The sequence below is a fragment of the Amblyomma mixtum genome, chromosome 2, assembly GCF_055824585.1.
Source record: "Amblyomma mixtum isolate Tamu chromosome 2, ASM5582458v1, whole genome shotgun sequence".
Taxonomy (NCBI): Eukaryota; Metazoa; Arthropoda; class Arachnida; order Ixodida; family Ixodidae; genus Amblyomma; species Amblyomma mixtum.
The window spans coordinates 321,535,328-321,561,632 of NC_143013.1; the positions used below are offsets into that span (position 1 = coordinate 321,535,328).

General features: G+C 52.4%; 1 protein-coding gene across 2 annotated transcripts; it reads left to right on the forward strand.

The window, feature by feature from the left end:
- The first annotated feature begins 1,363 nt into the window (after positions 1-1,363).
- LOC149365168 (uncharacterized) lies at positions 1,364-26,305 on the forward strand. Of its 2 annotated transcripts, XM_089570248.1 has the most exons (3): positions 1,364-5,484; positions 12,670-12,920; positions 25,714-25,979. In XM_089570248.1, the coding sequence occupies exons 1-3, from the start codon at positions 1,453-1,455 to the stop codon at positions 25,841-25,843; spliced, it is 4,413 nt and encodes a 1,470-aa protein (XP_089426374.1). In that variant the 5' UTR covers positions 1,364-1,452; the 3' UTR covers positions 25,844-25,979. The 2 variants fall into 2 exon arrangements, with proteins under 2 accessions (XP_089426374.1, XP_089426373.1); XM_089570247.1 differs by lacking the exon at positions 12,670-12,920 and having other exon boundaries at positions 25,714-26,305.

The following is a 26,305-nucleotide window of genomic DNA, read 5'->3' on the forward strand; positions in this document are numbered from 1 at the left end:
CCGGGGCCGAGTGTGCCGCCGCCGTACCCATGCTTTCGGGCGCGACTTTTAAACCGCAACAGGCAAAACCTAACACTTACCTGCAGGACAATGGGAGTTTATGAAAGCGCGTGAGAATATGCGTCAAATATTTGGTCCGGGTAGCTCACGAACGCCTATTTTTTCCTTTGTTGCTCTACCGTCGCCTTTCCTTGGCAGCTCTGCAAACTAAACCAAAAAAAAAAAAAAGCTCGGCGGGAGAAATCAGGTGGCATGGCTGCAGTCGAACGCAAGATAGTAGACTAGCGCACATCATTACTGGTGAACAGCTTGCATTTGTTCCCGCAAAGAAAGATGAAGAATGGCACGATACCTCTGTGCTTTCCCAGACCGATGCAGCGCCGCCATCCCCCTGCGTCTTACCGTGCTTTTCTCTTTGGGTACCGTTTTTTGCGAACAAGGTGTGTATCCGATGTCTGGTGTTTTTCTTTTTTGTGTCCCTTCTTTTGTGCAGTTTTCATGCGTGTCAGTGTTATCATGTTCTGTATAAATACGGCTTTCAACAAGCTAGCCTGCCCGCATTTCCACGCCCTAAGGAGCTGCAGCCAATGGTGACAACCGGTCTCGCGTCGAAATCGTCAAACCTTGCACCACTTCCTTGCTCCGAAGCGTGTGTTTAGCGTAAACTAAATTGAACTCAGCTTAGAACAGTACTGGCTTGCAAAGTTGCCCGTTGTGGCGAAACAATATCTTACCCCATATGAGCGTATGTAGGCATGTTGCAAGGCCAAATGATATGCACACTAATTACATGCTAGATCATGCTTAGTTAGGCGGCAAAAATTTCGTAGTAGCTGTCTTCTTCCGTTTTATTCGTTTTAATTCATTGCAGCTCAGAATTAAAGCAAGTGATCAAGCTTTATTAAATGCTTTTTTTTTGTTTTTAATGGTTTTATGGGATTTGACGTCCAGGGCTATGGGGACGCCGGAGTGGATCGCTGCTGACAATTTCAACCACATGGGCTTATTAACGTGCGCTGACATCGCACAGCACAGGGGCCTCTTGCGTTTCGTCTTCATCGAAATGCGACCGCCGCGACCGGGATCGAACCTGCGTCTTTCGCGTCAGCAGCCAAGCAAGCTATCACATCTGAGCCACCGCGGTGGCCTTTATTAAACGAATTCCGATGTTGAAATCGCTCTTATACGACTGAAATTCACGTTGCAGGTGATTTAAGATTACTGTAAATCGTGTTAGCCTAAATAAAATTTAAGGCGCGTTTGAATCGGATCAAAGCCTGAAATTGTCATCGGCAAGACAACTCGAATCGCGCTACATCAGTTACCTTCTACGTTTACAGCTCGTGAAATATGGCCGGCCGTCTTTCATTTGTCGCTGCTGACCGCTAGAACTTCGGCAGCGTTTGACTGTCGCTCCTGCGCCACGCTCTCAATTTTCAGACCAAAGAAGCCATGGCCGAGCCCAAGACCGACATGGCGGCCAAGATCACGGACAACAAGTCCGGGGTCCCGGACCGGCCCACCAAAGTTTCTCAGGAGCTGCGGGACGAGGAGGCTGCATATCAACGCGACGTTCTGGGGAAGGATGTGCCCGTCGGCAAGAAGGGCGAGGAGAGTGGCACCAAACACGAAATGACGAACCTGTTGAACCGCGAGGAGGCTCGGCTGGCAAGGATCGGGCAGAACCTGGACAAGCCTGAGATGCTGGACCAAAAGCTGCGAGAGCAGACGACAGCGAAGCAAGAATCGTCCTTCGCGTCGACGGGCAACATGAAGACTGATATGAACATGCGCATGACCGACGACGTCAGAGGGCCAGCGGAACCGGAAGTCGGGCCTCCCAGGCCTTCAGCTGGCGGCCAGGGAGGCGGTCCGCCAGCCGGCCAGGGAGGCGGCCCGCCAGCCGGCGGCGCGCCGCTGCTGAGGGCTGCCTCCAAGGAGAAGCTCGGAGGAAAAGCGACGGGCACGTCTTACGCCACGGATGGCAATTACCCGAAAACAGACATGGCCGCCGTGATCACTGACCACCGCTCGCACTTGAACGAATTGAGCAAGTCTCTCCAAAACAGGGTGCGGGAGGAGGAAGCGAGCTATGCACGAGACCAGGTGAACGTGGTTAACGCAGTAAGGGAGGGAGGAAAGCGAGGACAATCGCTCCCGGGAGGGCCGGTGGTGCTGGGAGGCCAGCGCGCACCGTCAGCTGGAGGCGAAGCCGCCAGAGGCGGCCCGCGTGGCAGCCAGGCAGGCAAGGGGGCACCGCCGCCCGTCAAGTTAGCGGCCACTATCTACACCAAGGAGGAAGAAACGTCCGAGTCCGACGAGCAGCCCCGTAGGGCCTGCTGGCTGATGCCCGAGAGCGTTCAGCGGGTGCTTGACAGCGGAATGGAGAAGATTTACGGCCCACGGCCGAGGCGCCCATACAGGCCACCAATGCTGGAGATGGAAGTGGAGGAAGACGACTACGACCCGTACTTCAACAAAGTTGAGGCCACCGAGGCAGTGTACAAGCCCGAAGAAGGCCGGGTGATGTACCCGTCAGAGAAACGCCGCAAGGCCCGCCGTGCAGTGTATCCGGATGAAGAGGACTTTGACGTGATGTTTCAGGACGAGCTAGAAATCGATGGCGAGGGCCCACGCATGATGTACGAAAACGAAGGCGATACCCGGTATGCCGACGAGGGAGAAATGTTTGAGGAAGATACCGAAGACGTCATGTACATGGACGACGAGCAGATGATGTACCAGGGGAACCGTATGCTGTACCGCCAACCTGTAGGACAACACATGATGCAACCCATGATGCAGCCTATGGTGGGTCAGCCCATGATGCAGCCGATGATGGGGCAGGCCATGATGCAGCCAATGGCGCAGCCTATGATGCAACCGATCGGGCAGTCTATGATTCCGCAGATGTCTCCAGCTATGATGCCCCAGATGGGGCAGCCCATGATGCAGCCGGTGAATTCGCCCATGATGCAGCCAATGCCAGTCCAGCAGTACGGTTACGCGCAACAGCCAGTCGCCAGGCAGGAAATTTACGACCCTTCGCAGGGCATAATCATTAACAGGAAGGACCACATCGAAGTAAGCAGCTCGGACACTGACGCTAACGTCAAATGGACCAACACGTACACCGTGGGGTTGCCCGATGAACTCAACCGAACAGGCTCCGGTGTACGCATCGAACACAAGGTTAAGGTCAAGTCGCAAAAGGAGCAGTCGTCGACGACAGATGGAGATGACGAATCGGGGAAGAAATCAGCCGCCGTCCAAACTGTGCGCCATGACCCTGTATCCACAACTGCGCAGACGGAAAGGCCGGAGAAAGATTCCAAGAGCATCAGTGCGCGGGCGGACACCGACGACGCCGCCACTCAGAGGAATCGACAGCCCGAGAGGGCAATGGACACGCAGACCTTCGGCACATCGCCTTTTGTCCCGGGCGCCGGCATGCCGTTCATGTTTCCACCGGGCATGATGAACCCGTTCATGATGGGTGCCATGGGAATGCAGCAACAACAGGCGCCACCACCTCCGCCACCGCCCCCGCCCGAGCCGCCAGCCCCTCCGCCGTGCGAGGAGTGCGCGCAGCTGAAGTCGTGTTGCGATGACGTGCCTTTCGAAGACCTCAAGAAGAACATAGAGGAGGACATCATGAACATAGTCAACGAGAACCTGGAAGTCAAGATTAGCGACGAAGACACCAAGATCCTCGTCGCTCGGCCGGACTCCCCCTACAAGCTTGTCTACCTGATACCGCAGCGGCCGCAGGTCGTCAAAGAGGAGAAGAGCATCCAAACAGCCAAGGAACCTGCAGACAAGGGCATTCAGACCGAGGGCAAGAAGGGCGTCAAGGGTGCCAAGTCTCTTGACACCGACGCCGGTGAAGGGGAGCGCGTGATCAAGGCCTCCTACAGCACGAAAGAGTGTCAGGTGAACGGGAAACGCGTGCGAACGACCAAAGCATTTCGCGTCACACAGTCTGACGACGAGAAGAGCGCCACGGAAGTCCAAGAGTCTTCCAGCAGTTCGGAAAATGGCAGGTCGAGGTCAAAGCGCAGGTCGCGTTCGAAGAGGAGAGCCAAGCGTGCCCGTTCAGACGGTGCCTATCCGCGCAGTTTAACCATCTCGGTCGGGCGCACTAGCTCGACAACAGATCGCAGCCGATCACCGAGCCACAGCCACAGCCGCCGCAGCCGCAGCCGCAGCCCTGGCGCGGTGCGCAGTGACACTCCCACGCAGCGACAAAGCGCTAAGCACTGGAGAGAGATCGTGGTCGCCAGCAGTTCGGCGAGCATCAGCAGTCAGACAAACGTGTCCATCATCGGGCCCCCGTCAAACGCAGACAGCGTGACCTGCCGCGCCAGAGCGTATATCAACAACTCACCGGCGCGCGGGCAGTACATGCCGTCCAGGTACGCCGCGCAAGGCGAGGGCCCTACGACTGCGCGCTGCGTCATCGTGACTTCGGATACCAACATCACGTCCCACGAGACTCAGGACGTTGCGGAACCTCCGGCCGAAGCTAAGCCAAAGTCAAACAAGGTGTACGTGGAGCGTATTTACAACGAGCGTCCAGAGAGCGCGCGTTTCAGTCCTCGGATGGAGAACCGAGCCTGCTCTCCGCGACCGCCGCCGTCACTTGCCGGCACAGACAGACCCCCATCGCCTCGCTTGCACGAAAAGAGCGGATTCGTGTGCAAACCGCCGCAGTCCGCCTCTTCCGTGTTCCAGTCAGCTGTGGACGCTCGCCACAAGAACGTCAATCGCAATTCCAGCTACATTAACGCTGAACGCATCGCCAAGCAGATTGCGCAGCAGATCGCCCCACAGATCATCGCCGCCCGCCAGAAGGAGCCCATCCAACAGAAGCACAAGACCGGCCAGCCAACCGCACTGCAGAGCATGGTGGCGACTGCTCAACAGCAGCACCAGCAGCAGCAGCAGCAGCTGCACCACCTGCTTCAGCACAAGCGCTCTCAGCACCGCCAGGTTCCGCACCGCAAGGACCACGAGACCACCCGTTACGAGGACAGCACCCAATACCAGACCACCGGCCGCTATACCGTCATTTCCCAGCACTCCCTGGAACGGCTCAACAACGCGCAGGGCTCGCGCTGTGTGGCCGAGAACAAGGTGTCTCGCTACGGTCCGGCTGCTCCCTCTCTCAGCCAGAGCTTCCCGCAGCGCACCAGCGGCCGCTATACGGTCGTGTCCCAGCACTCCCTGGAACGGCTCAACAACGCGCAGGGCATGCGCTGTGTGGCCGAGAACAAGGTGTCTCGCTACGGTCCGGCTGCTCCCTCCCTGAGCCAGAGCTTCCCGCAGCGCTACTCGAGCAGCCAGCCGAGGCGGTCCGCCACCATGTCCGCGATGGGCTCCCCCCTTCACCAGCACCGTGGACAGCCGCGCGGAAGCCATTCGCCCTACGACGCCAGGCAGAGTCAACAGCAGGCCCGTTACATCCTGCCCATCCAGCTGCAGGTCAGTAACTTAGGCGCACCTTGCAATCACACTAGGCGTACCTATATTCTAGTGCCCGTCTGTGTGCAAACAGGCATACCGCAGGGGTGCGCGGAGCTCCGACACCATGGTGAACATGCCGTGCATTAGCGTGCATGCGCGTACGTCGGACTAGTCTGCGCATGCGCGCGGCGCTCAAGTATCTACTGCTCTCTGTACGATGGTGCGCAGTTCGCAGTTCATGGCAGAATGCATGCTAGATATCGGCGTCCGCGCTGCTGTCCCGCACACGCGCCAAAATCGGCACAGCGGTTCACTGCAGCCGGAAGACGAGCTCCCCGTGACACTTCTTCACGAAATTCTGTAATCAAGCGTGTCTGCGCGAGAAGGGGAGGGGGTGCGGTAGGGGGGGGGGGGGGGGAGGTGCGAGCGCCAGGCACATGGAGATGATGCGTGACCCTTTGTGAGTAATCTAGTTTATAATCTGTCGTACAGATTAGGCGGAAATGTGCAATGTATGCAGACGATATTGCATTGTTAGCCGATAACCAGGAAGACTTGCAAACTCTGGTTAATTCTTGTAGACGGAGACGCTCTAGGCGTCAGTTTTAGCGCAATTAAGTCAAGTCTGTTGATTTTTAATAATTCAACTGCGCAGGCTATGAAATACCCAGAGTGAAAAAATAAAAAAAAATTGAGGTATGGGTAAACGAAGGACACATGTGCATAAAAAATGGCTGCTGCTTAGCTCAGCTAACCCTGGTCATGCAAGCGAAAGTTACGCTTGCGGCCTATTGCTGCAGTGCCGCGTGTCTGCCACAACGTTGTCAGCGCTAACGCATGCAGCCCACATCTCTCTCTCTATCTCTCACCACCGCCTCATGTCTCCCTTTAATTTATGCACAGGTCGTTATGCTTCGCGAATATTTTTTTTAGACCTTATACACCACTTTTTAATTACTTCATGAAACCTCCCACCCTTCACATCTTGTTAACCTGAGTTGACCGTTCACCTTGTGTTAGGCGCTCTTTGGGCTGAGATGCCCTTGCGCCATTGAAACCCACCACCACCATCTTCATCATTTTCATCATCATCATCATCACCGCCGCCACTTACCTCAAAGCTCAACAGGGGGTCCACTGATCCAGGGAGCCAGTTATGCCCTTCCTTTCCTCAAAAGCATCGGAGTCTAGAACGTTGTCATTCCCAACGCCAATGAACCCAATTTACGCCGATGGCCTATAGCTTCAGTGCCGCTTTTTTGCCACAACGTTATCAATGCTAACGCACGCAGCGAATGTCTGTCACTACCGCCACATACCGACTCTGATACTTCGGATGCGGGCCAACCCTTATTCCACTTTTGAGAAATTCTGAAATGCTATAGCAGCATAACATCAACGCCACCCATCCCCGGCAAAAGGGCTTGGGAAAGCACACGAACTCGTGCTCCGACTTTTTCAAATACTCTTAATTGTATGCCCGGCTATAATGAAACATTATGACCCTATGGCTACTGGCCGGTGCTTGCACTGTGGGGAGGTGGCTGACACCTAGCACATGGTGTGGGCCTGCCAGCAGAACACAGCCCCTAACCCCAAAACCCAACCCTACCCGAGAGGACTGGGCGACGGCCCTGCTCGGCTGCTCGCACCTCCAGGCTCAGAGAGCCCGGACGCGTATCTTCAATTGATTGATTGATTGATTGATTAATCGAAAACTTTTATTCCCACTAATATAGGAGGCTCCCCTACTCAGGCACGCAGGCCCGAGCAGGGGGCCGGGATTCCGCATCTAAAAGCGCGCGAGAATACATTGATTCTTCGCGGCCTCAGCCGCCGGGCGGATGGCGGATGGCCCCTGCTCATCAGGGGTTGGCAGGAAACGAGGCAGCAGACGCAGCCGCCCGCGCGCTCTCTCACCGGGCTGTTTTCTCCTCCCCACCTGATCAGGAACCCGATTTTAATCCGGTTTATACGTTCAAAAATATCGCAACCTACTTTCAAGATAGCCATCGCCTTTACCCTAGCCCATGTAAAGGCCTCAAGAAGGCGGATGAGCGGCTTCTTCTCCGCCTCTTCACCAATACATTGCTGTGCCCGGCAGCACTAAAACATTTTGACCCCTCCTTTAGCGGCAGCTGCCCGCACTGTGGTGCGGTGTCTTCGGACACCTATCACATGGTGTGGGCCTGCCCCTCCAACCCGGCCATTCCCCCTATCCCCAACCCAACCCGGGAGGACTGGGAGGCGACCCTGCTCGGCTGCCACGACTTACAGGCCCAACAAGCCTTAGTCGGGCGCGCCCGGGCGGCGGCTACCGCCACTGGGGTCCCAAACTAGGGACCTCCACCTAGTGTTTGTAAGGATCGGTCCCTTACGGGCCGATCCAAACACCTCCTGTTCTGAATAAATGTTTTCACCACCCCCACCCCTACTCAGGCACGCAGGCCCGAGCAGGGGGCCGGGATTCCGCATCTAAAAGCGCGCGAGAATACATTGATTCTTCGCGGCCTCAGCCGCCGGGCGGATGGCTTTTAAGGCGAAAGCCTTTAATGGCTCATGCTCGCGGTGTCCGCCCATGCTCGCGGTGTCCGTCCTTGCGCTGGAATCGTGCCAACGGTGGCCTCTCCTCCGCGCAGCGACGCAACCTCCTCTGTAATTTCCTTTCCTCAAATTAATTTTGTTCATTACAGGCCCTTTTTCTGTTTCTTCTTTCACTCCCATTTCCTCCCTTCCTCAACAAACGGATGACGGGTGTCCACCGAGATATGCGAGACAGTTACTGCGTAATTTCCTTTCCTCAAATACAATTTTCATTTTCTTCACTACGGCTTAAATTGGTTAAATTGGTTTTTTTTATGAGAGGAAATGGAGCAGTATCTGTCACACATATCTCGGCGGACACCTAAACCGCGCCGTAAGGGAAGGAAGGAAGGTGCGAGTGAAAGAAAGAGGTGCCGTAGTGGAGGTCTCCGGAATAATTTCGACCACCTGGGGTTCTTTAACGTGCACTGACATCGCACAGCACACGGGCTCCTCTTGCGTTTCGCCTCCATCGAAACGCAGCCGGTGGTGGTGGTGGTGAAAATATTTATTTAATCACAGGGAGAGTTGTTGGGGGTTGTGACCTGAAGGGTCACGCCCTTACAACCACTAGGTGGGATGCCTAGTCAGGCACCCCATTGGCGTTTGCCGCAGCCCTGGCGCGCTGCGTTAAGGCCCTTTGGGCCTCGAGGGTGCAGCAACCAGACAGGGTCGCTTCCCAGTCCTCTCGGGTCGGGTTTGGGATAGGGGTAGGGATGGGTTCTGCTGGCAGGCCCACACCATGTGGTAGGTGTCAGACACCTCCCCACAGTGTGAGCACCGCCAGTCGAACTGAGGATCGAAATGCTGTAGATATGCCGGGCACAACATCGTGTTGGTGAGCAGGCATAGGAGTACCCGCTCGTTGACCTTCCCCAGCCCTGGATGTGGAGGCCAAGTACCCGGAGAGTGTTTACCTCCGGGATGGGCCGGTTTTCCAGTGTCACGGTGATGGGGACAACGGGAAAAACACACTCACCATACGGAAACTCAAGCAGACAACTGTGTCGATATCACACCTAATCCGCCGCGTTTCTGCACACCACCGGGGCATGAAGGAGCATGACCTATGTCGTCTCATTCATGCCTTCGTCCTCAGCCGCTTTATCTTCACGCTCCCCTACCTGAAACTCCAGGCTAGGGAAATCTCCACCCTGGATGCCATGATTCGAACAGCATTTAAGACAGCATTACACCTACCCCAAAATACCTCAACCGAAAAACTCTTTCAACTAGGCCTGCACAATACGATAGGGGAGCTTATTGAGGCCCACCGACAGACACAATACATACGTCTCGCGAGAACCACCACCGGGAGACACATCCTACACACCCTCGGTATACGCCTACCAGTTACCGATCCCACACAGCTCCAGGTACCCCGCCTCATTCACCGCGATTTATTTATTAAACCTCCCCCCAAAAACATGCATCCCACCTACCACGAACCCCGCCGCAGAGCTCGCGCACGGGCACTCCACAAATACTATGGCACGGAACCGTATGCCGTTTGGGTGGATGCCGCATGCACGGGCGAGGACGCGGTTGTCGCCATCACGAACCCCTCCCTCCAACCCATTGCCACACTTCACATAACCCCTACTGCCACTTCGGAGGAGGCCGAAGAGGCCGCCATTGCCCTGGCCATCACCCGCACGGAGGCGCGATATATACTGTCAGATTCCAAAACTGCCATACTAAATTTTGCTCGCGGTAGAGTTCACGTCCTTGCATTTCGCATACTGGACTCCCTCGCCGCGCACCCGCCCCGCCATGTGGAGCTGATATGGGTGCCTGCCCACTCCGGGAATCCCGGAAACGAGGCCGCCAACGCTTTAGCCCGAGCTTCTCTCAACCGGGCACCGGCGGCCTCCGACCTGGGGTTCTCGCGGGAGCGCATGCACTCATTCAGTGAAATGACGCAGGCCTACAAAGCCGAGCGTCGGCTCTACTCCCCACCTCATCCTTCCCTCGACAATTACCATCAGACACTTTGGAGGCGGCTCCAAACACGCACTTTGCCCTCCCCTTATATACGCTCGCGATATCACCCAGTCCACACGAACCCTTCCTGTACCCTCTGCCACCACCCCGAAGCCACCCTCGACCATATTCTTTTCCTCTGCCCGGCGGATCCTCCCCCGCGGGGCCTGGAGCACCTTACCTCATGGGAGGCTTGGGAGACCCTACTGCGCTCCGAGGACCCGGCCAAGCAAGCCATCGCCACCGGCCGGGCTGCCAGCGTCATGAGCCTCCGGGACATGAACGTTTGAGTGCAGTGGGGCCGTGCGGGGGCCCAAGGACCGACGTGTCCAAAACTCCCTTGTTATAAATAAAGTTTTCATCATCCCCAGCCCTTTGCACGGAGCGGGAAGAGTTTGGAGCGTGGATTAGCAGCCGCCGCGGTCGGTTTCGCACCCGGGTACTCCGGCTCGGTAGACGAGCGCCTTACCGCTGAGCCACCGCGGCGGGTCTTCACTACGGCGCCTATTTGTCTACGGCCACTATTTGTCTTTCTTCTTTCACTCCCACTTCCTCTCTTCCTGTACTATGCGATTCGGGTGTAAACCGCGAGGGTTGCTAGGCAACGGCTCTAGCGGCCGCAACAACGGCACAAAAGCGCGATTCAGGCGTCCACTGACCCAGGGAGCCAGTTATGCGCGCTTCCTTTCCTTAAAATGATCGGAGTGTAAAACTTCAACGCCAACGCCATTGAACACAATGAACGTCGAATGGACAACGGCGACGGCGACGCCGCGAAACGGGCGCCAGAGATCTGCGCTCTAAAACACAATAAAAAAAGCGACTGCAGCCGCCAAAGACAAAAAATTCAGGGGGCACTTTGGCTCTCTAAAGGGCTGCAAGGCGAAAGCGTTTCCTGGCGCGCTGTTTGTTTCTGTTTATTTTGTTATTTTTTTCATATATTTTTATTTTATTGTTTTTATTTGTTTCTTTTCTTTAATTTTTTTCCGTTTGTTATCTTTATTTTTATTTATTTATGAAACCCATGCATCCACTACATGCGCCTTTATTCATGCTCAAATCCTGATAATAAAGACAAAAAAATCCTTCGTAGTGGAGTTGTAGAGTCTCCGCTTCCAATGCCGAAGGCCGTGGTTCGATTCCCAGCCTCGACGCAGTTTTTTTTAAGTAGTGACGCCGAAACGCGGACACATTTGCTAACATTTTTTGCCACGACAACATGAGGCATTAAAGGCTTTCGCCTTAAAAAACCGCACATGCGGGAAGCCCGCCACGCGCCAAGGGGTTCGGGGAAGCGGCGGTGGGTTGACCGCAAGGCTTTCGCCAAGCACACTTTAGAATTTCCAAAGTGTCTTCGGTAATTTTTTTTTTTTTTTTGTTCTTCAAGGTTTGCGCTTTGAAGGAGGGTCTCCCAAGCTTCTAAGTCTATAGCCTCAGATCGGAAGGCGCATTGCCACAGAGTTTACATTTATCGTGTTCTGGTGGTGGTAGAGGTTTATTTAAATATAACAAAAGTGAAGCAAAAGAGTGTTGCCGGCCGCGGCAATTGCTATCTAATATCTTAAGCACCCGAGCTGCAGCCGGCGGAAATGAAAGGGAAAGGGAGAGGATAGTGAGGAGAAGTAAAGAGGGGAGCGACAGCAAGAAAGGACAGGGGAGAGCTTTGTACACTATTTACAAAATACAAAAGTAATCAAGTTCGCGCCGCTCGCGCGCTAATGTCCAAGCATTGTCCGAAAATGAGTGCGCGCGAGCGGCCACTGCGCACAATCACTTAGAAAAGAAGTAAACTGTATGTATACATAGCCGCGCGCACGTAGCGTCCTGTCTAGGACTAATCGTGCGCGCGGCACTCTGCACTAGCGGCCGGGGTGGGGCGCCCGGCCGCGTAACTGAGCCTCTAATATTTGCAGATGTCGTATGTGTTTAGCCTCTCCCGGGTCCTGGATTGTCAAGCCTTTCCGCGTTCGTCCGGCAGTAGATATCTAGGGCGAGCGCGTGAGCGGCTTCGGTTTCCAGACATCGATTCATGGCCTGGGGTCCATTTGTGATCTTGCGTGTGATATTTTATTCGAGGATTTTTTTCGTCTCGACCAAGACTCTCCCTTTTGCTAGGTTCCATACGTATATAGCTGTTTTGATGTCGCTAATAATTATGTTTGCCTTCGTGCTGACGCAGGCTAGTGCGATCGCCACCAGCAAAAGACTGCATCTCTTGTCTTTATCTATGCCGTGACCAGATCGTGCCAGTCCCGTTTACCACTGCTGCGACTGCAGGTCCAGATTTGCCAGTGGCTGCATCTGTGTGTGCTACAGTGTTTGGCTCTAGTTCATTAATTTCTCTTTCGATGGCTTTGCCCTGGCTTTTCTTTCTTTGATCTTTTCTTTCTTCTTTCTTCGTGTGATGCGCAAGTTGGCTCTGCTACCTTGGCTTAGGCTGGTTTTGGGGTTTGGCCCTTATTGATGAAGAAAAAAGTTTCTCTATTAACGATGCATGACTTTAGCTGCCATTCAGTGCGCGCCGGTCGAAGCGAGAAAGTAGCGAGGGGTTGCGATAACACACATTCTAGAGGCGCGGGGAAAAACTCCGGCAGTAAATGCAGTACTCTTGTCAAGCAGTCGCGGTCACTGTTGCAGGTGACTGGCCAGCCTAGCCGCGGGACAGCTGCCAGCCAGTACAGCCAGCACCGTTCAGCCAGTTCACGGGTCCCGGCGCATCCCGAAAAGAGTCGCTCCAAGGTGATCATGATGCAGCAACAACAACAACAGCAGCAGCAGCAGGGACAAATGTCGAGCGTCATGATGCGCTCCGTCGAACCAGACAGCCCTACAAGGATGACGCCGGTCACTTCTTGCCACGGCGACAAGAAGAGGGCCTTCTACAAACGGTACCGCAGCGCCCTTTAGCTATGTGAGGTACTCCCAAGGAGTGGTTTGACTCTGTGCTTAGGAGTCGTTTCATTCCAGAAGGGGACAAAATGCTGTTAATCTTGCGAAATGGCGCACCAACCGGATTAGCGAAACAAAATTTTCTGCACCGCAAGAAAACCCATTTTGTGGCATATTTAACTGAGAGCACGGAAAGCAAGGACTGGCAGGCATAAGCGGAGTGAGTGCGTAAGGAACGGCTCGTAAGAACTGTCATTTTTCAAAACAGAATACAAGGGGAGTGGTGTCACCAGATCTAGTAGCTGCATCCGCTGTGGGGGCTAGCGCGTCAACCCTCCCGCCCCTTCCTCTCTTCTTCAACCCTACCCTTTCAGTGTACTTCTCTATACACTAAAAAAATTTGGTGCATTTCCGTGTCTATAACTCGCACCCTTGCATTCTCCTTGTCAGACCCATACTAAGAGTGGGATCGTTACAGCTGCACCATTTTTCCGACTGTTAGAGTTTCGTAGGTTTTGATTCCTTTAAAAGAAGTTGATCTTTTTTTTTTTTTGTGCACTCTTCGTGGGGAGCTAAAAATTCCCTGCGAAAAACTGCTGACGACCTGTGTGCTTTGCACTACAGTTACGGCATCCCCAACCATAATTATCATACCCAGATGTGTCTTTCATGGGGTTGCTGAGCCTGTTTGCTGTGGAGTCACATTTGTGTTTTTCCGAATACATTGAAAAAAGATTTAAAAAATCTGCCTCTCCCGTAACCGAGAGTAGAGTAAGCATGAAATGTTTACGGGCCTAACACAGGCTGCGTGCAATACTTGCGCATACTTTCTCCAAGTTTATACGTGCCATTTCAGCGAGCCCCTATTTGGTGCCAGTGATGCTTAGCACTTCAGCTAAATTAATTCAGTTAATTGTCACTTTATGGAGGCGCAAATCGTAGTCACAGCTGCTCGCATTAAGGTTGCAGCTTTCATTTAATAGAGAGCTCGAATAGCTCGCATCATTTTGGTTCATGGTTTATGGGGATATAACGTCATCACATCATCATATGGTTTATGGGGGTTTAACGTTCCAAAGCTGCTAGGCAATGATGATGGATGGATGAAAAACTTATCAAGCAAGCGAGTTTGGACAGGCAATGAGGGACGCCGTAGTGAAGGATTCCGGAATTTTCACCACCTGGTGTTCTTTAACGTGCACCGACATCGCACAGTACACGGGACTCTAGAATTTCGCCTCCATCGAAATTCGACCGCCGCGGCCGGGATCGAACCCGTGCCTTTCGGGTCTTAGCCGAGCACCATAACCACTGAGCCACCGCGGCGGCTCGAAAAGTTTAGATCGTAGTCAGTAGAAATACTTAGGAAACAAAAATTGGTTTCCGAGGAAAGGAAATGGCGAAGTAACTCTCACAACTAGGCGGACGCCCGAACCGCGTCGTAAGGAAAGGGCTAAAGGAGGGAGTTAAACAAGAAAGGAAGAAAAAGGTGCCGTAGTGAAGGGCTCCGGAATAATTTCGACCAGATGGGGATCTTCAACGTGCACTGACAGCGCACAGCACACGGGCGCCTTTTGCGTTTCGCCTGACGCATGATATCATCCTGTCCCACCTGTCCCATGTGGACTGTGGGTACAACACATTCCAATAGATTAAGCAGTTCCTCACAGATCGGAAATAATATTGCAACAGATATCGTGAATGAAGACGAGGTGAACGAAGTGTCTCGGTGATGCGCGTGTTCTGGGCTTGTGTGCTTTGTGCGGGCTCTGAGCTCCCGATCTGTGCGTTGTACCCGGGTCGTTCTTGCGTTGTCCTCGCCTAGGGCCACGTGACATCTCTGGTAGAGATGCGGATTTTGCACTCAGCCCACCACGTAGCTTCGGAGTGGCCGTCACGCCGGGTCCACCACCATGGTTCAAGCCGGCGAATCAAGAAGCCTGTCTACCGCTCCTTTCGTGCTCATGGCTCCTCCTCGTGACCCCGATACCTTTTCCGGCACTGATAGAACGGACGTGGAAGTCTGGCTTAGCTTCTACGAACGCGTCAGTACTTTAGCAGGCGGGACCCGATGTTAATGCTCGCCAACGCCATATTTTATCTCAATGGGACGGCACGAGTGCAGTATGAAACCCACGAGGACGACCTACCAGCTGGGACTCTCTCTCAAAAAAAAGATAAGGACGCTTTTCGGTCGGCCTGATCAGCAGCTCGCCGCCAAAAAAAAAAAAAAAAAAACTTGCGCCTCGCGCCCTGTCTTCGACTGAAAGCTACGTGGCTTACATCCAGGATATCTTGGCTCTTTGCCACAAGGTCCACGCTGCCGTGAGCGAGACAGACAAGGTTGACCACGTACTCAAGGGCATTGCAGACGATGCTTACCATCTACTTGTTTGCAAGGACTGCTCCACTGTTGAGACGATCATTAAAGAGTGCTGCCGTTTTTAGCAAGTCAAGGCCCACCTCATTTCGCAGCCTTTTTCCCGCCTTCTGAACACAGCCGCGACATCTTACTGTTAGGACCAGCGATCTCCATTCCGACCGCCCTCGGACGCTCCCCCTGTCACCGATTCGGTCACGCAGATTGTCCGACGTGAACTGGAGGCCATCGCACCTGTGATATCCCCTCTACACGCCCCTGATACGACGCTGCCCGTCGTGTCGCTTATTTAGGCTGTCGTGAGGCAGGAACTAGAAAACATGGCTCTTCCTCCGCCAGTATGCTCAATTGGCCGCCCAGCGTCCACCAGCTTCCTGCCCCTGCTTTTCGCCCCGCCGATGACAGACCCACCCGCTTCCACTGCTCCCGCGTTGAGCACATTTCTCGAGAATGCCGCAGCCCATGGCCTTCCCCTCCCCGCCGTGACTTCTCCCCCTACCGACCTCATCGCCGCTTCTCGCCCCGCTACCAGCCGGAGCAGTCTGGACCCTCTTTCCGATCTCCGTCGCCACAAGGCCGTCACTCACGTTCACCCCAGTCGCCCTGTCTTTCGGCAGCTGTGCCCTACGTACACCAATACGTTACAGTATATCCGACTCCAAGACGCTGAACATGGCCTGTACCAACTTGGCCACAGGGAGCAGTCCTCTCGCCTCTTCTCTTCAATCTGGCAATGATGAAGCTCCGTACCCTGCTGAGTGAGGTCCCCGGTGTGAAGCATGTCCTGTGCGCGGACGACATCAACATCTGGGCAGCACACGGAAAGGTTGTAGATATCGAGGCCAACCTGCAGCAAGCGGCGCCTATTGTGGACGATTATGCACGCCTCTGCGGCCTTGAGTGCTCCCCGAACAATTCGGAATTGGTGCACATACGTGCCAATTCAAAGTGCACAACCAAAATTGCCCTCTCTCTCCTTAATGGCCCGATACCTGAACACGAGGAAATCAGAGGGACTCTACATACACAGGAACCTCAAGATTGGCACCACGCTGAAAAATCTCTGCAAGGTTAGGGACCAGGTAGGCCGTTTGGTCCGCCGGGTAGCAAATTGGGGGAGGGGGTTGTGATGCAAAGACGCCCTGTGGATGGCCAATGCATTCGTAACCAGTCGAATCCTGTATCCGGCACCTTACGGCGCGGTGCAGGTGTCCACCGAGATATGTGAGACAGATACTACGCATTTCCTTTCCTGAAAAAACAATTTATCCATTTACCAATTTTAGCTCTCGACCTCCCCATTGCCCCGTCCAACCAACGTCTACTCGGTCTGGGGATGACGAACACTTTTTGGGGAGCTGGGCGAGGCTCATATCAACAACCAATGATGAAAAACTGTAGCGCTCGAGACGAGGACACAACGAAGACGACAACACATGCGTCTTCGTTGTGTCCTCGTCTCGAGCGCTACAGTTTTTCATCATGAGCAACCAACTCGCCCAAACATCCACCCTGATCAACAACCGATACTTGCGGTTAAGCAGAATACGTGCGGCTAGCCGCCTTCTGACCCGCCTCCATATCACTTACACAACCCAACAGGAGAAGCTGGCATCCCTGCCCCAGGCCTGGCGCTTCGCCCTGCAGGTTTGCCCCCTTCCGAGAAACATGAGAAAGGATGCCCATGATTGCTGCCGCCTCCCGCGAGCGGATGTCATTTCCGAGCAGTATGGTGCTCGACGAGGGGTATTTTACACGGACGCGGCCGGTAAACAGTTCGTACACGGCTGCCGTCGTCCACCAACACCCCAGTTCAAGGCCTCACTTTCCGTGCCCCCAACATTACATCCGCGGAGGAAGTTGCTATCGCATTTGCAACCGCGGATCCAGCGTCCCGAGTCATTATCACCGACTCACGAGGAGCTTGCTGCAATTTTGAGCAGGGAGAAATTCCAGTTCGTGCCTTCCAAGTTTTACATTGATGTGAGTACCGGAGTTTCCCAACCCGGCTCGCCATCATCTGGGCGCCAACACATGCGGGTATAAAGGGAAATGAGGTAGCGGATGCTACCGCCGGCGCGCTTAACCACCGGGCATCGCCCCTCCCGCTGCCTGATCTGGCTCCTGATTTCAATCTGGCTATTATTTTCGGGAGACCTCTCTCCTGTATCAAAGCTCTCACCGCCGATACCCACCGCCCTGTAAAGGCCTCAAGAAGGCGGAGGAGCACTGGCTTCTTCACCTCTACACCAACACGGTACTGTGCCCGGCAGTGCTTAAACATTTCAAATCGGCCTTTTCGGGCAAGTGTCCACACTGTGGGGACGTGTTTGCGGACACGTATCACATGGTGTGGGCATGCCGGGCCAATACTGCTTTCCCATCACACCCCTAAGCCGGGAGGACTGGGAGGCGATCCTGTTCGGCTGCCACGACTTACAGGCCCAACGATCCTTAGACAGGCGTGCCCGGGCGGCGGCCACCGCCACTGGGGTCCCAAACTAGGGACCTCCACCTAGTGCTTGTAAGGATCCTTACGGGATAATCCAAGCATACTTCCTATCCCTTCCTAATAATGTTTTTAACACTACCACCACCACCCCACCCGAGAAGACTGGGAGGCTGCCCTGCTCGGCTGCTCAACTCTCCAGGACCAACAAGCCCTGGTGACAAAAGCCCAGGCCGCCGCGGAAGCCACAGGGTTCCCAGACTAGGGATCCATCCTGGTGATTTTGAGGGCCGGGCCCTTCAGGCCTGGTCCAAGTTTTACACCACCACCACTATCAAAACGCGGCTGCTGCTGCCGGGCTCGAAACCGGGAACTCCGGCTCAGTAGCCAGCCGCCGCGGTGGCTAAGTGGTTGTGGTTCTCTGCTGCTGGCACGAAAGACACAGGTTCGATACCGGCCGCAGTGGTCGAATTTCGATGGAGGCGGAATTCTAGAGGCGCGTGTTCTGTGAAATTCTAGAGCCCCCCCTCTCTCTCGGGAGCACAGACATTCCCTTATTATGTGGTCGAGGGTCCCTCTCGCCCCACAAAGATTACACCTATCACTCCTATGTAAAGACCTCCACGCGACTGCCTGTCTATTGTGTTAATTGCGTGTCTGGCTGGGGTATCAGTCTGCGATCCAATCTATCCAATCTGTAATGCTGCGTGATCTTCCCGTATGCATGCGCTCTCGCTATCTCGGTCTTCGGGGGGCCCTGTAACGGCTCGGCTGTAGATATTAGAGCACTGCACGGGCCTCAGTCTGAGGCCCAAGCCCGGCCCAAGCCCGGCCCAGGCCCGAGACCTGGAGCCCGAGCCCGGCCCAGGCCCGCGGCTTCAAGCCCGGGCCCGGCCCAGGCCCGCTAAATTATCGCTCTAGCGAGCCCGGCCCGGCCCGTGAATCCCGGAGTGAAGCCCAGCCCGGGCCCGGCCCGGCCCGTTTCACAATAACGCTTGAGGTATACTGCTCACTCTGAGCATGTAGACCGCTACTAGACGGATAAGAAATTGGCCGACAAAGGTTCTGAAACCACAGTTTGGCTTGCAGAAAGTTGGTTCCTTTTAACCCAGAAGTAAGTGATTAAGAGTACTGCTCGCCAGGCCCGTCTTTTGGACAGTGATCTCGTGTAGGTGCGCACAGATAAACTCTGAAGTTCCGAGAGCCAAATAAAAAGGGCTGCATACGTGTGTAAATGACTATTTTGCATCCCCCATGACTTTATTCAGTTATATTTTGCCGCCGGGAGGTATAAACATTAAAGCTGCCTAGCAAGCAGTGGGATGACATTTGTTTAGTGAACGCGATCTTACAGGTTGAACTCGTAGCTGAACTGGTCGCCTTTCAGCAGAAACGAAAAGCTACAAGGCTTGACTATTTCACGGTGTGTGTTTTGTAGACTATAAGCGTCTTAAACTAATATGTTCTTCGCGAATGCATTTCTAATAGTGTATGGGTATGTTTTTGAATGACGAACGATCAATGGCCAATTGAGACCGGTTGAAAAGAAATAAAAAGAAAACCAAACGCGCTTTTGCGGCTATTTCATTTACGAGACATTCCGGTCAGCTGATCAAAAAGAAAAAAAGAAAACCAAACGCGCTTTAGTTTGTGAATTTTCTCACATGAGCAAAATATAGCTATAAAATAAAAGCTATATCTTGGGGGCTTAAGGGCCGAAGGGGAGTCAGGCTGTGAAAGACACCGAAGCAGAGGGCTCCGGATAATTTCGTCCACATGAGTTTCTTCAACGAGCAATGATACTACAAAGTACATGGCTGTCATGCTTGCCGCCTAAATAGAAATGCGGCCGCCGAGGCTAGGAGAAAACCCGGATTCCCCGGCTCAGTAATCAAGCGCCTTGACCACTAAGCCCCCGCGGCGTGGAAATAAGGAAATAAATAAGTCAATGAATAAAGCATAGTTTTTTTCTCAGCGCGTACTGTAACCCATAGCTCATCCGTGTCGCTGCTCCAATGCCGCAGTTGTGTACTTCACTCCGCAATAGTGAAGGAATAGTCGGACACCAGCCGTTTCTGTACGGACCCAAGCCCGACTCGGGTCCGCAGCTTTAAGCCCGAGCCCGGCCCGGGCCCTCAAGTTCAGGCCCGGGCCCGGCCCAGGCCCGGCAAAACAAATCATGTCCCGGCCCGGCCCGGCCCGCGGGCCGGGCTGGGCCCGGGCTTTCGGGCCGGCCCGAGCCCGTGCAGTGCACTAGTAGAGATCTCACACCAGCTCGTGGGCCGCCTCGTTTCTGTGGACGGCTGCGTGCCCAGGAGTCCAAATCATTAATGCGTACGCATTGTATGGCTATGTTTGCGGAGCTTGTCCGCACGATTACGTCGGAACGAATGAGTTTATGCGAAAACGAACGGTACCATCGGATAGAGCATCAAAAAATCTCGTGAGGGAAATCGGTGGGTGGATGTGGGCTAATTACAATTAGAGCCAAACATATCCAAAAAGTGGGTGGGGCCGGAGCAAAAGTGGCGCGAAATTTAAAAACACCGGAAGTGTGGCACACGTGACCGGAAGTCTGGGCGGAGCCAACACATGGCGCCAAATTTGAAAACGAAGCGTGGCACGAAATTTGAAAACTCATGCTTACGCATTTCTCCAATGCGGGTGCCGCAGTGATCTCTATCGTTTTTTATTTTTCCTATCCAACTTTTTCTGGCCTAGGATTCTGGCCGCTAAGGGCGAAATCCTTCCCTTGCTAAAATTTTGCGTGGCAGTTTTGTTGACTGATGAAAAATTTCGTTTCCCTTCGTACGCAAGCTCCGTATCTCCACAAGATTTTTTATTTGGAGATTGTCGGGTTACAATGCCGACAACGCCAATAACACCGACACCGGCTTTTCTGCGACACGAGCTGCTTAACGCTATCGCGTTAAAATCTTAGGACAACGCAAACACTTTCATAACGTCACTTGAGGCAAATAGAAGGGGTGTTCAATAAGTTGTCTCCATGATGGAAATACGTGGGCGCAAACTAAACGAAGCACGAAGGAAAAGAAGACACACTACACGCGCCGTTCTTCGTCCTCGTATTTCCATTCTGAACGGCCTCCAATTAGCCCAACTTTCCACCTTACCCACTCTACCCCAGTATGTTCTCCGGGGTTAGAGTGCTGAGCTTCTCTGTACACTCTAGACTTTTGAGAGAAGGAGCTGTGTCACGCCATCCGAAGTTATAGAGCAGTAGTGGGGTGAGGATGCTGTTAGTTTGAAACTTTAGGACGGACGTGTGCTTGTTCCATGTTCAGGGACGGGTGACGTTAAGGTCAAATTATGCGTTTTTCCCTGGCCTTCTGGTAGTGTTCAGATATTTGCTTCGGCCACGTGGCCCTGTGGACGGCGCGGGACCACCACCTCTCCTTTCATGGCATATGCTACCTTTACCGCCTCGGTCGCCTTGTATACCTCTGGGCCCACCGCAAAACCTCTCGGTATCGCGAGATTCTGTGGAATCGGCTTGACTCGCACTCTTCCCACTCCTGCCTTCCACCACCTAATCCACGCAGCTATCCCTCCTCAGCTTGTAATTTCTGCCTGCCAGAGCCAACATCGACCACATATTTGGGGCCATGTTCGTCACCTCTCACCAACATTCCTAATTCGAAGGAGCAGTGGGAGGCTGCCCTACGCAGCCCAGTGCCTGATCTCCAGGACGAGATCCTCTAATGGGCTCAGAGGGTAGCGGAAGCCTACCCAGCCTAGGATTTCTTCCCTCCCGCTGTCCCCTTCCCTTTTGGTATAAAGTTGTCACTTACTCACTCGCTCTTTGTACGTACAAGATTCTGCCACTGGCGTTGGATTTGACCACGTGATCGAAGGTCCCGGATGTCGATTTCGCGGACCCGTTGATGAACCATCTCACTGATCTCATTCTCTACTCATTTAACACTGCCATTGCCTCTTCTTATTTTCCTTACATTCCCCTCTTTCCTGGGTTGCTTGGCTTCACTCGGGCTCGGAAGATTATCAGCTTGCCTTGGCGGAACAAGTTTCCTTCCTTCCTTGCTTGCTTGCTTGCTTGCTTCCTTCCTTCCTTCCTTCCTTCCTTCCTTCCTTCCTTCCTTCCTTCCTTCCTTCCTTCCTTCCTTCCTTCCTTCCTTCCTTCCTTCCTTCCTTCCTTCCTTTCTTTCCTTCTTTCCTTTCTTTCTTTCCTTCCTTCCTTCCTTCCTTCCTTCCTTTACAGGTTGAGACAAGTCTGAACGTAATACACAGTAGCAGTTCACTACAAAAGCCCTGGACATGGTTGTATGGCAAGTGCGGTAAAGTGTGGTCTAGAAAGAAAGAATGATATTTGGAACTATGTTTCATGATAAAATTCTTTACAAATAAAAAAAAATTATCGGGCAGATTACACTCTCGTGTAAGACTGACACAGCGATGCTGTTTGAGTTTGGTTCGACTAAGTTAACCATGATTATACTCGTCTTTTATATCTGTTGTCGTCCATAGTGTTGTCGCTCGACACGCATTTGTTACGTCTGGGCACAGTGGCTTGGAAGTGCGTGTCCTGGGCCTGAGTGCAGGTTTTATTGCGGTAGCACTATGAGGTGCATTTGCCGATTCGGAAATACCTATGTAGTTCATAAGTGCCTGAAGCGTACCCATCGGGGTGTGGACAATCTGCGACCTGCTAACCTAGTTGTGGCCAACCTGCCGGGTGTATAAACCTGGCAGACTCTTACCTGGATGGAGGCCTGGGTAAAGGTCTTTGGGCCAGAGGCCTTCATGTTAAATGCCTTACGGGCAAAGGTCTTTATGTAGAAGACCTGTATGGTAATGGCCTTTAGGTCAAATGCCTTTAGCCCGTAAGGACCTTTAGTGCCTACCGTAACTAGGGCTACTGCACGATATTGCGCGTTTAGCCATGATAAACCGTCTGCTATTAAAGCGATATATCTCTACTCCGTGAAGAACTTGAGTTTCAGTCCACTGTGTATAAATGACATTGAAATGACCTTCGAACTTAAAATTTCATAGAAACAGCCTTAAGTCAGATGCCAAAGCATACTTTGACTATGGCCAATGAGATGGCGCCTCCAAATTAGACCCGGGTCGCTTCCAAAACGTTGCCTATAAAATCTTCCCATTTGGATCACCCTTTCCCCGAAATTCGATCGTCGTCGATTAGAACCAAAATCGATGTCCAGGCTAATTTGAATGTGCTCAATACGATGGTAGTCTCCGAATTTGACCCGGCTCACTTCTAAAATTTGGGCCACCCTTCCCCGAAATTCCACTTCCTTCGATTTGGACCAAACAATGTCCAGCTTAATTTGACCTTAGTCATTCTGTTGGTTCGAACTTCGAGAGGCCTTGCCATTTAAACGAAATCCAAAGCTTGTCGTTCAACATTATTCGCGCGATAGACTAGGCAGAACAGCTATAGCTGGATCATTCGGTGTAAGTAGTGAAACCGCCGCTATTTTTTTAATTGACTAGCATTGCTGGTCGCAATGAGCGACTTCAGTGATGTCTGCGTGGTCCTTCTGCGTCACGCTAACAGAAAAAAAAACGGTAGAGATTACTGCGGCACCCACATTGGAGAAATGCGTAAGCATGAGCTGTCAAACTTCGCGCCACGCTTCGTTTTCAAATTTGGCTCCACGCGTTGGCTCCGCCCACACTTCCGGTCACGTGGTGCCACACTTGCGGTGTTTTCAAATTTGGTGCGACTTTTTCTCTGGCCCCGCCCACTTTTTGGATACTTCGGCTCTAATTAACTAATTAATCCACCGCAACCTCACGATTTCCGGTACTATATTTTTTGATGCTCTATCCAATGGTACCATTCTTTTTCGCGTTAACCCATTCGTTCGGAGCTAATTGTGCGGACAAGCTGCGCAAACATAGCCATTAAAAAATGCTTGCGCATTAAAAGAATTCCAGAAAAAAAGTTCCACGGGTCTGATGTGAGCTCAAGAATTTCTCGTTGGAAGCGAGTACAGAACCTCATAATCACGACGAGTAACGTGGTACTTGATAGAAATCAACATAGTCTGTGCGGCATAATTACGGGTCGATTAAGAGTGATGAATTACGCAGGATTGAGTTAAATTAGGTTGGCTTAAGGGTGGCTTAAGGGTGGATTACATTGGATTAAGGTGTATAAGGGCGAACTAAGTTGTCTTACGCTGGATTGTGATGAATGACGGGTGGATTCTAGCAGATTGTGGTTTATTAAGAGTGGTGTACTTTGAATTAAGTTGGATTAGGGTGGTTGTGGTTTGTGGTTTTGTGGGGTTTAACGTCCCAAAGCGACTAAGGTTATGAGAGACGCCGTAGTGAAGGGCTCCGGAAATTTCGACCACCTGGGGTTCTTTAACGTGCACTGACATCGCACAGCACACGGGCCTCTAGAATTTCTCCCCCAAAGAAATTCTAGCCGCCGCGGCCGGGATCGAACCCGCGTCTTTTGGGCCAGCAGCCGAGCACCATAGCCACTAAGCCACCGCGGCGGCGGATTAGGGTGGGTTGCTCTGTATAAGGTTATATTGTGTGGTCATTAGGGTGCATTGAAGGGTGATTACATTTGATTAAATTGCGGTAGGATGGATTAAGACGAATTACGGTGGTTTGTGTGGATTAACAGTGGATTAGTTTTTTGATTAGGTCGCAGTAGGGGGAATTATTAGTGTATTACATTGGATTAAGCTAAGTTGTGGTAGATAAAGTTGGATTTCAGGGGGCTGGGTAGATTACAGGTGGATTATGACGGACGAAGGAGATTGAGAAGGGAATACGTACGATTAAGTTGGATTAGTTGTGAATTCATTGGAATATGTTGTAGTACGGTGGATTAAGTTGGATTGTGATGGATGATTGGTGAATTTTGGTGGATTGAGGTGGATTAAGTTGGATTAGGTGGATAATCATCATAAGCCTAACTGTGCCCACTATAGGGCAAAGGCCTCTCCCATGTCTCTCCCTTAGCCCTCCCTGCTAAAAAAAAGTTGTATGATGCAATAAACTCATACAGTTTATCATACAAATATCATAGACTTATCATACAAATCATACAAAATTGTCATGCAAATGTCATACATTTCTGTAAAATCATAGTCATCATAGAGATGTCATAGAATATCATACAAATTGTATGATATATCATTCAGATTGTATGATATTCCAGGATGAAGCCTCTATGTGGTTATTGCATCATAGAACTTTTTTTCAGCAGGGCTGCCCTTTTCCAGCTGCAGCTACAGTATCCCCGCAAACTTCTTAATCTGATCCACCCACCTAACTTTCTGCCGCCACCTGCTATGCTTTCCTTTTCTTGGAATCCCCTGCGTTACCCTTAAGAACCAGCTGTTATCTCGCCTTCGCATTACAAGCTCTGCCCAAGCCCATTTCTTCCTCTTGATTTCAATTAGGATTCCATTAACCTGCATTTGTTCCCTCACCAGCTTTGCCCCCTTCGAATCTCTTAACATTACACCTATCATTTTTCTTTACATAGCTCGCTGCGTTATCCTTAACTTAAGCTGAACCCTTTTCGTTAGCCCTCCACGCTCCTGCCCATATGTGAGTACCGGTAAGATACAGCTTTTGTGTACTTATTTCTTGATTAATATTAGTTAACTGCTATTCATGATCTGAGAGCACCTGCCATATGCGCTCCACCCCATTATTATTCTCCTAGGTGGATTAGGATGCATTAAGGGTGGATTAGAACGTATTTGGGAATGGATAAAAAAGAAGTGAATGCTTTCGCCTTCACAGCACTTAAGTAGTCTTAGTGCCCCCGAAAAGTGTTTGCAATGGCCAATAAAATGTGTTTGAAGTGGTTTGAAAAATGGCTCAGCAGTCGCTAGAGTGCTCAACTGCTTGCTAGCGTGTCCAAACGTTTCTCTTGCACAGCATGACCTGCCATTTTCTTATCTGTCTTTGCTTCCCGGTGCGGCAGGGCATACCGGCTACGGATTCCAGCCCAGGAGAAGCAGGTGCTGACGTATGCGCTGGTTGCGCTGGTGGCCCTCATCAGCGTCATTCTTGTCATCAACACGCTCGGCAAAAGGCGCACCAGCGCCGACTGACCCGCTTTCACCATCGGCTTAACCGAATGCAGCGGTCGACCGGCAGGTTTTCCTTCGTCGTGCCTTTCTTCCCTCCGCACACATGGTGTTCAGCAGACGACCACCTCGGCAAAACGTTTGTGCGACGCGTCAACGATCCCCCTCCCCTGCCTATGCATGAAACGAACAGAACTTTGAAGAAGAAAAAAACAGAGGTTGCTGTCATTGCTCTCCTGGCACGCATGCTAGTGGCCATGGTGATGAACACCCGCTCTCAAAAGTTTATGGAAAGCAATATTAGCCAAGCAGTTTGAAGGGTCTAATTCGAGTGCGCTTTATACGCAATGGAGCATAAATAAAGCCGTGCACCTTGGGTACAAAAATTGAATTTCGTCTCCGGAAACGTGCTTAGTAAAATATTGGCCCTAATTTAGGTGTGTTGGCATGGCGGCAGTGACAACGTAAAGAATAACTCAGAGACTG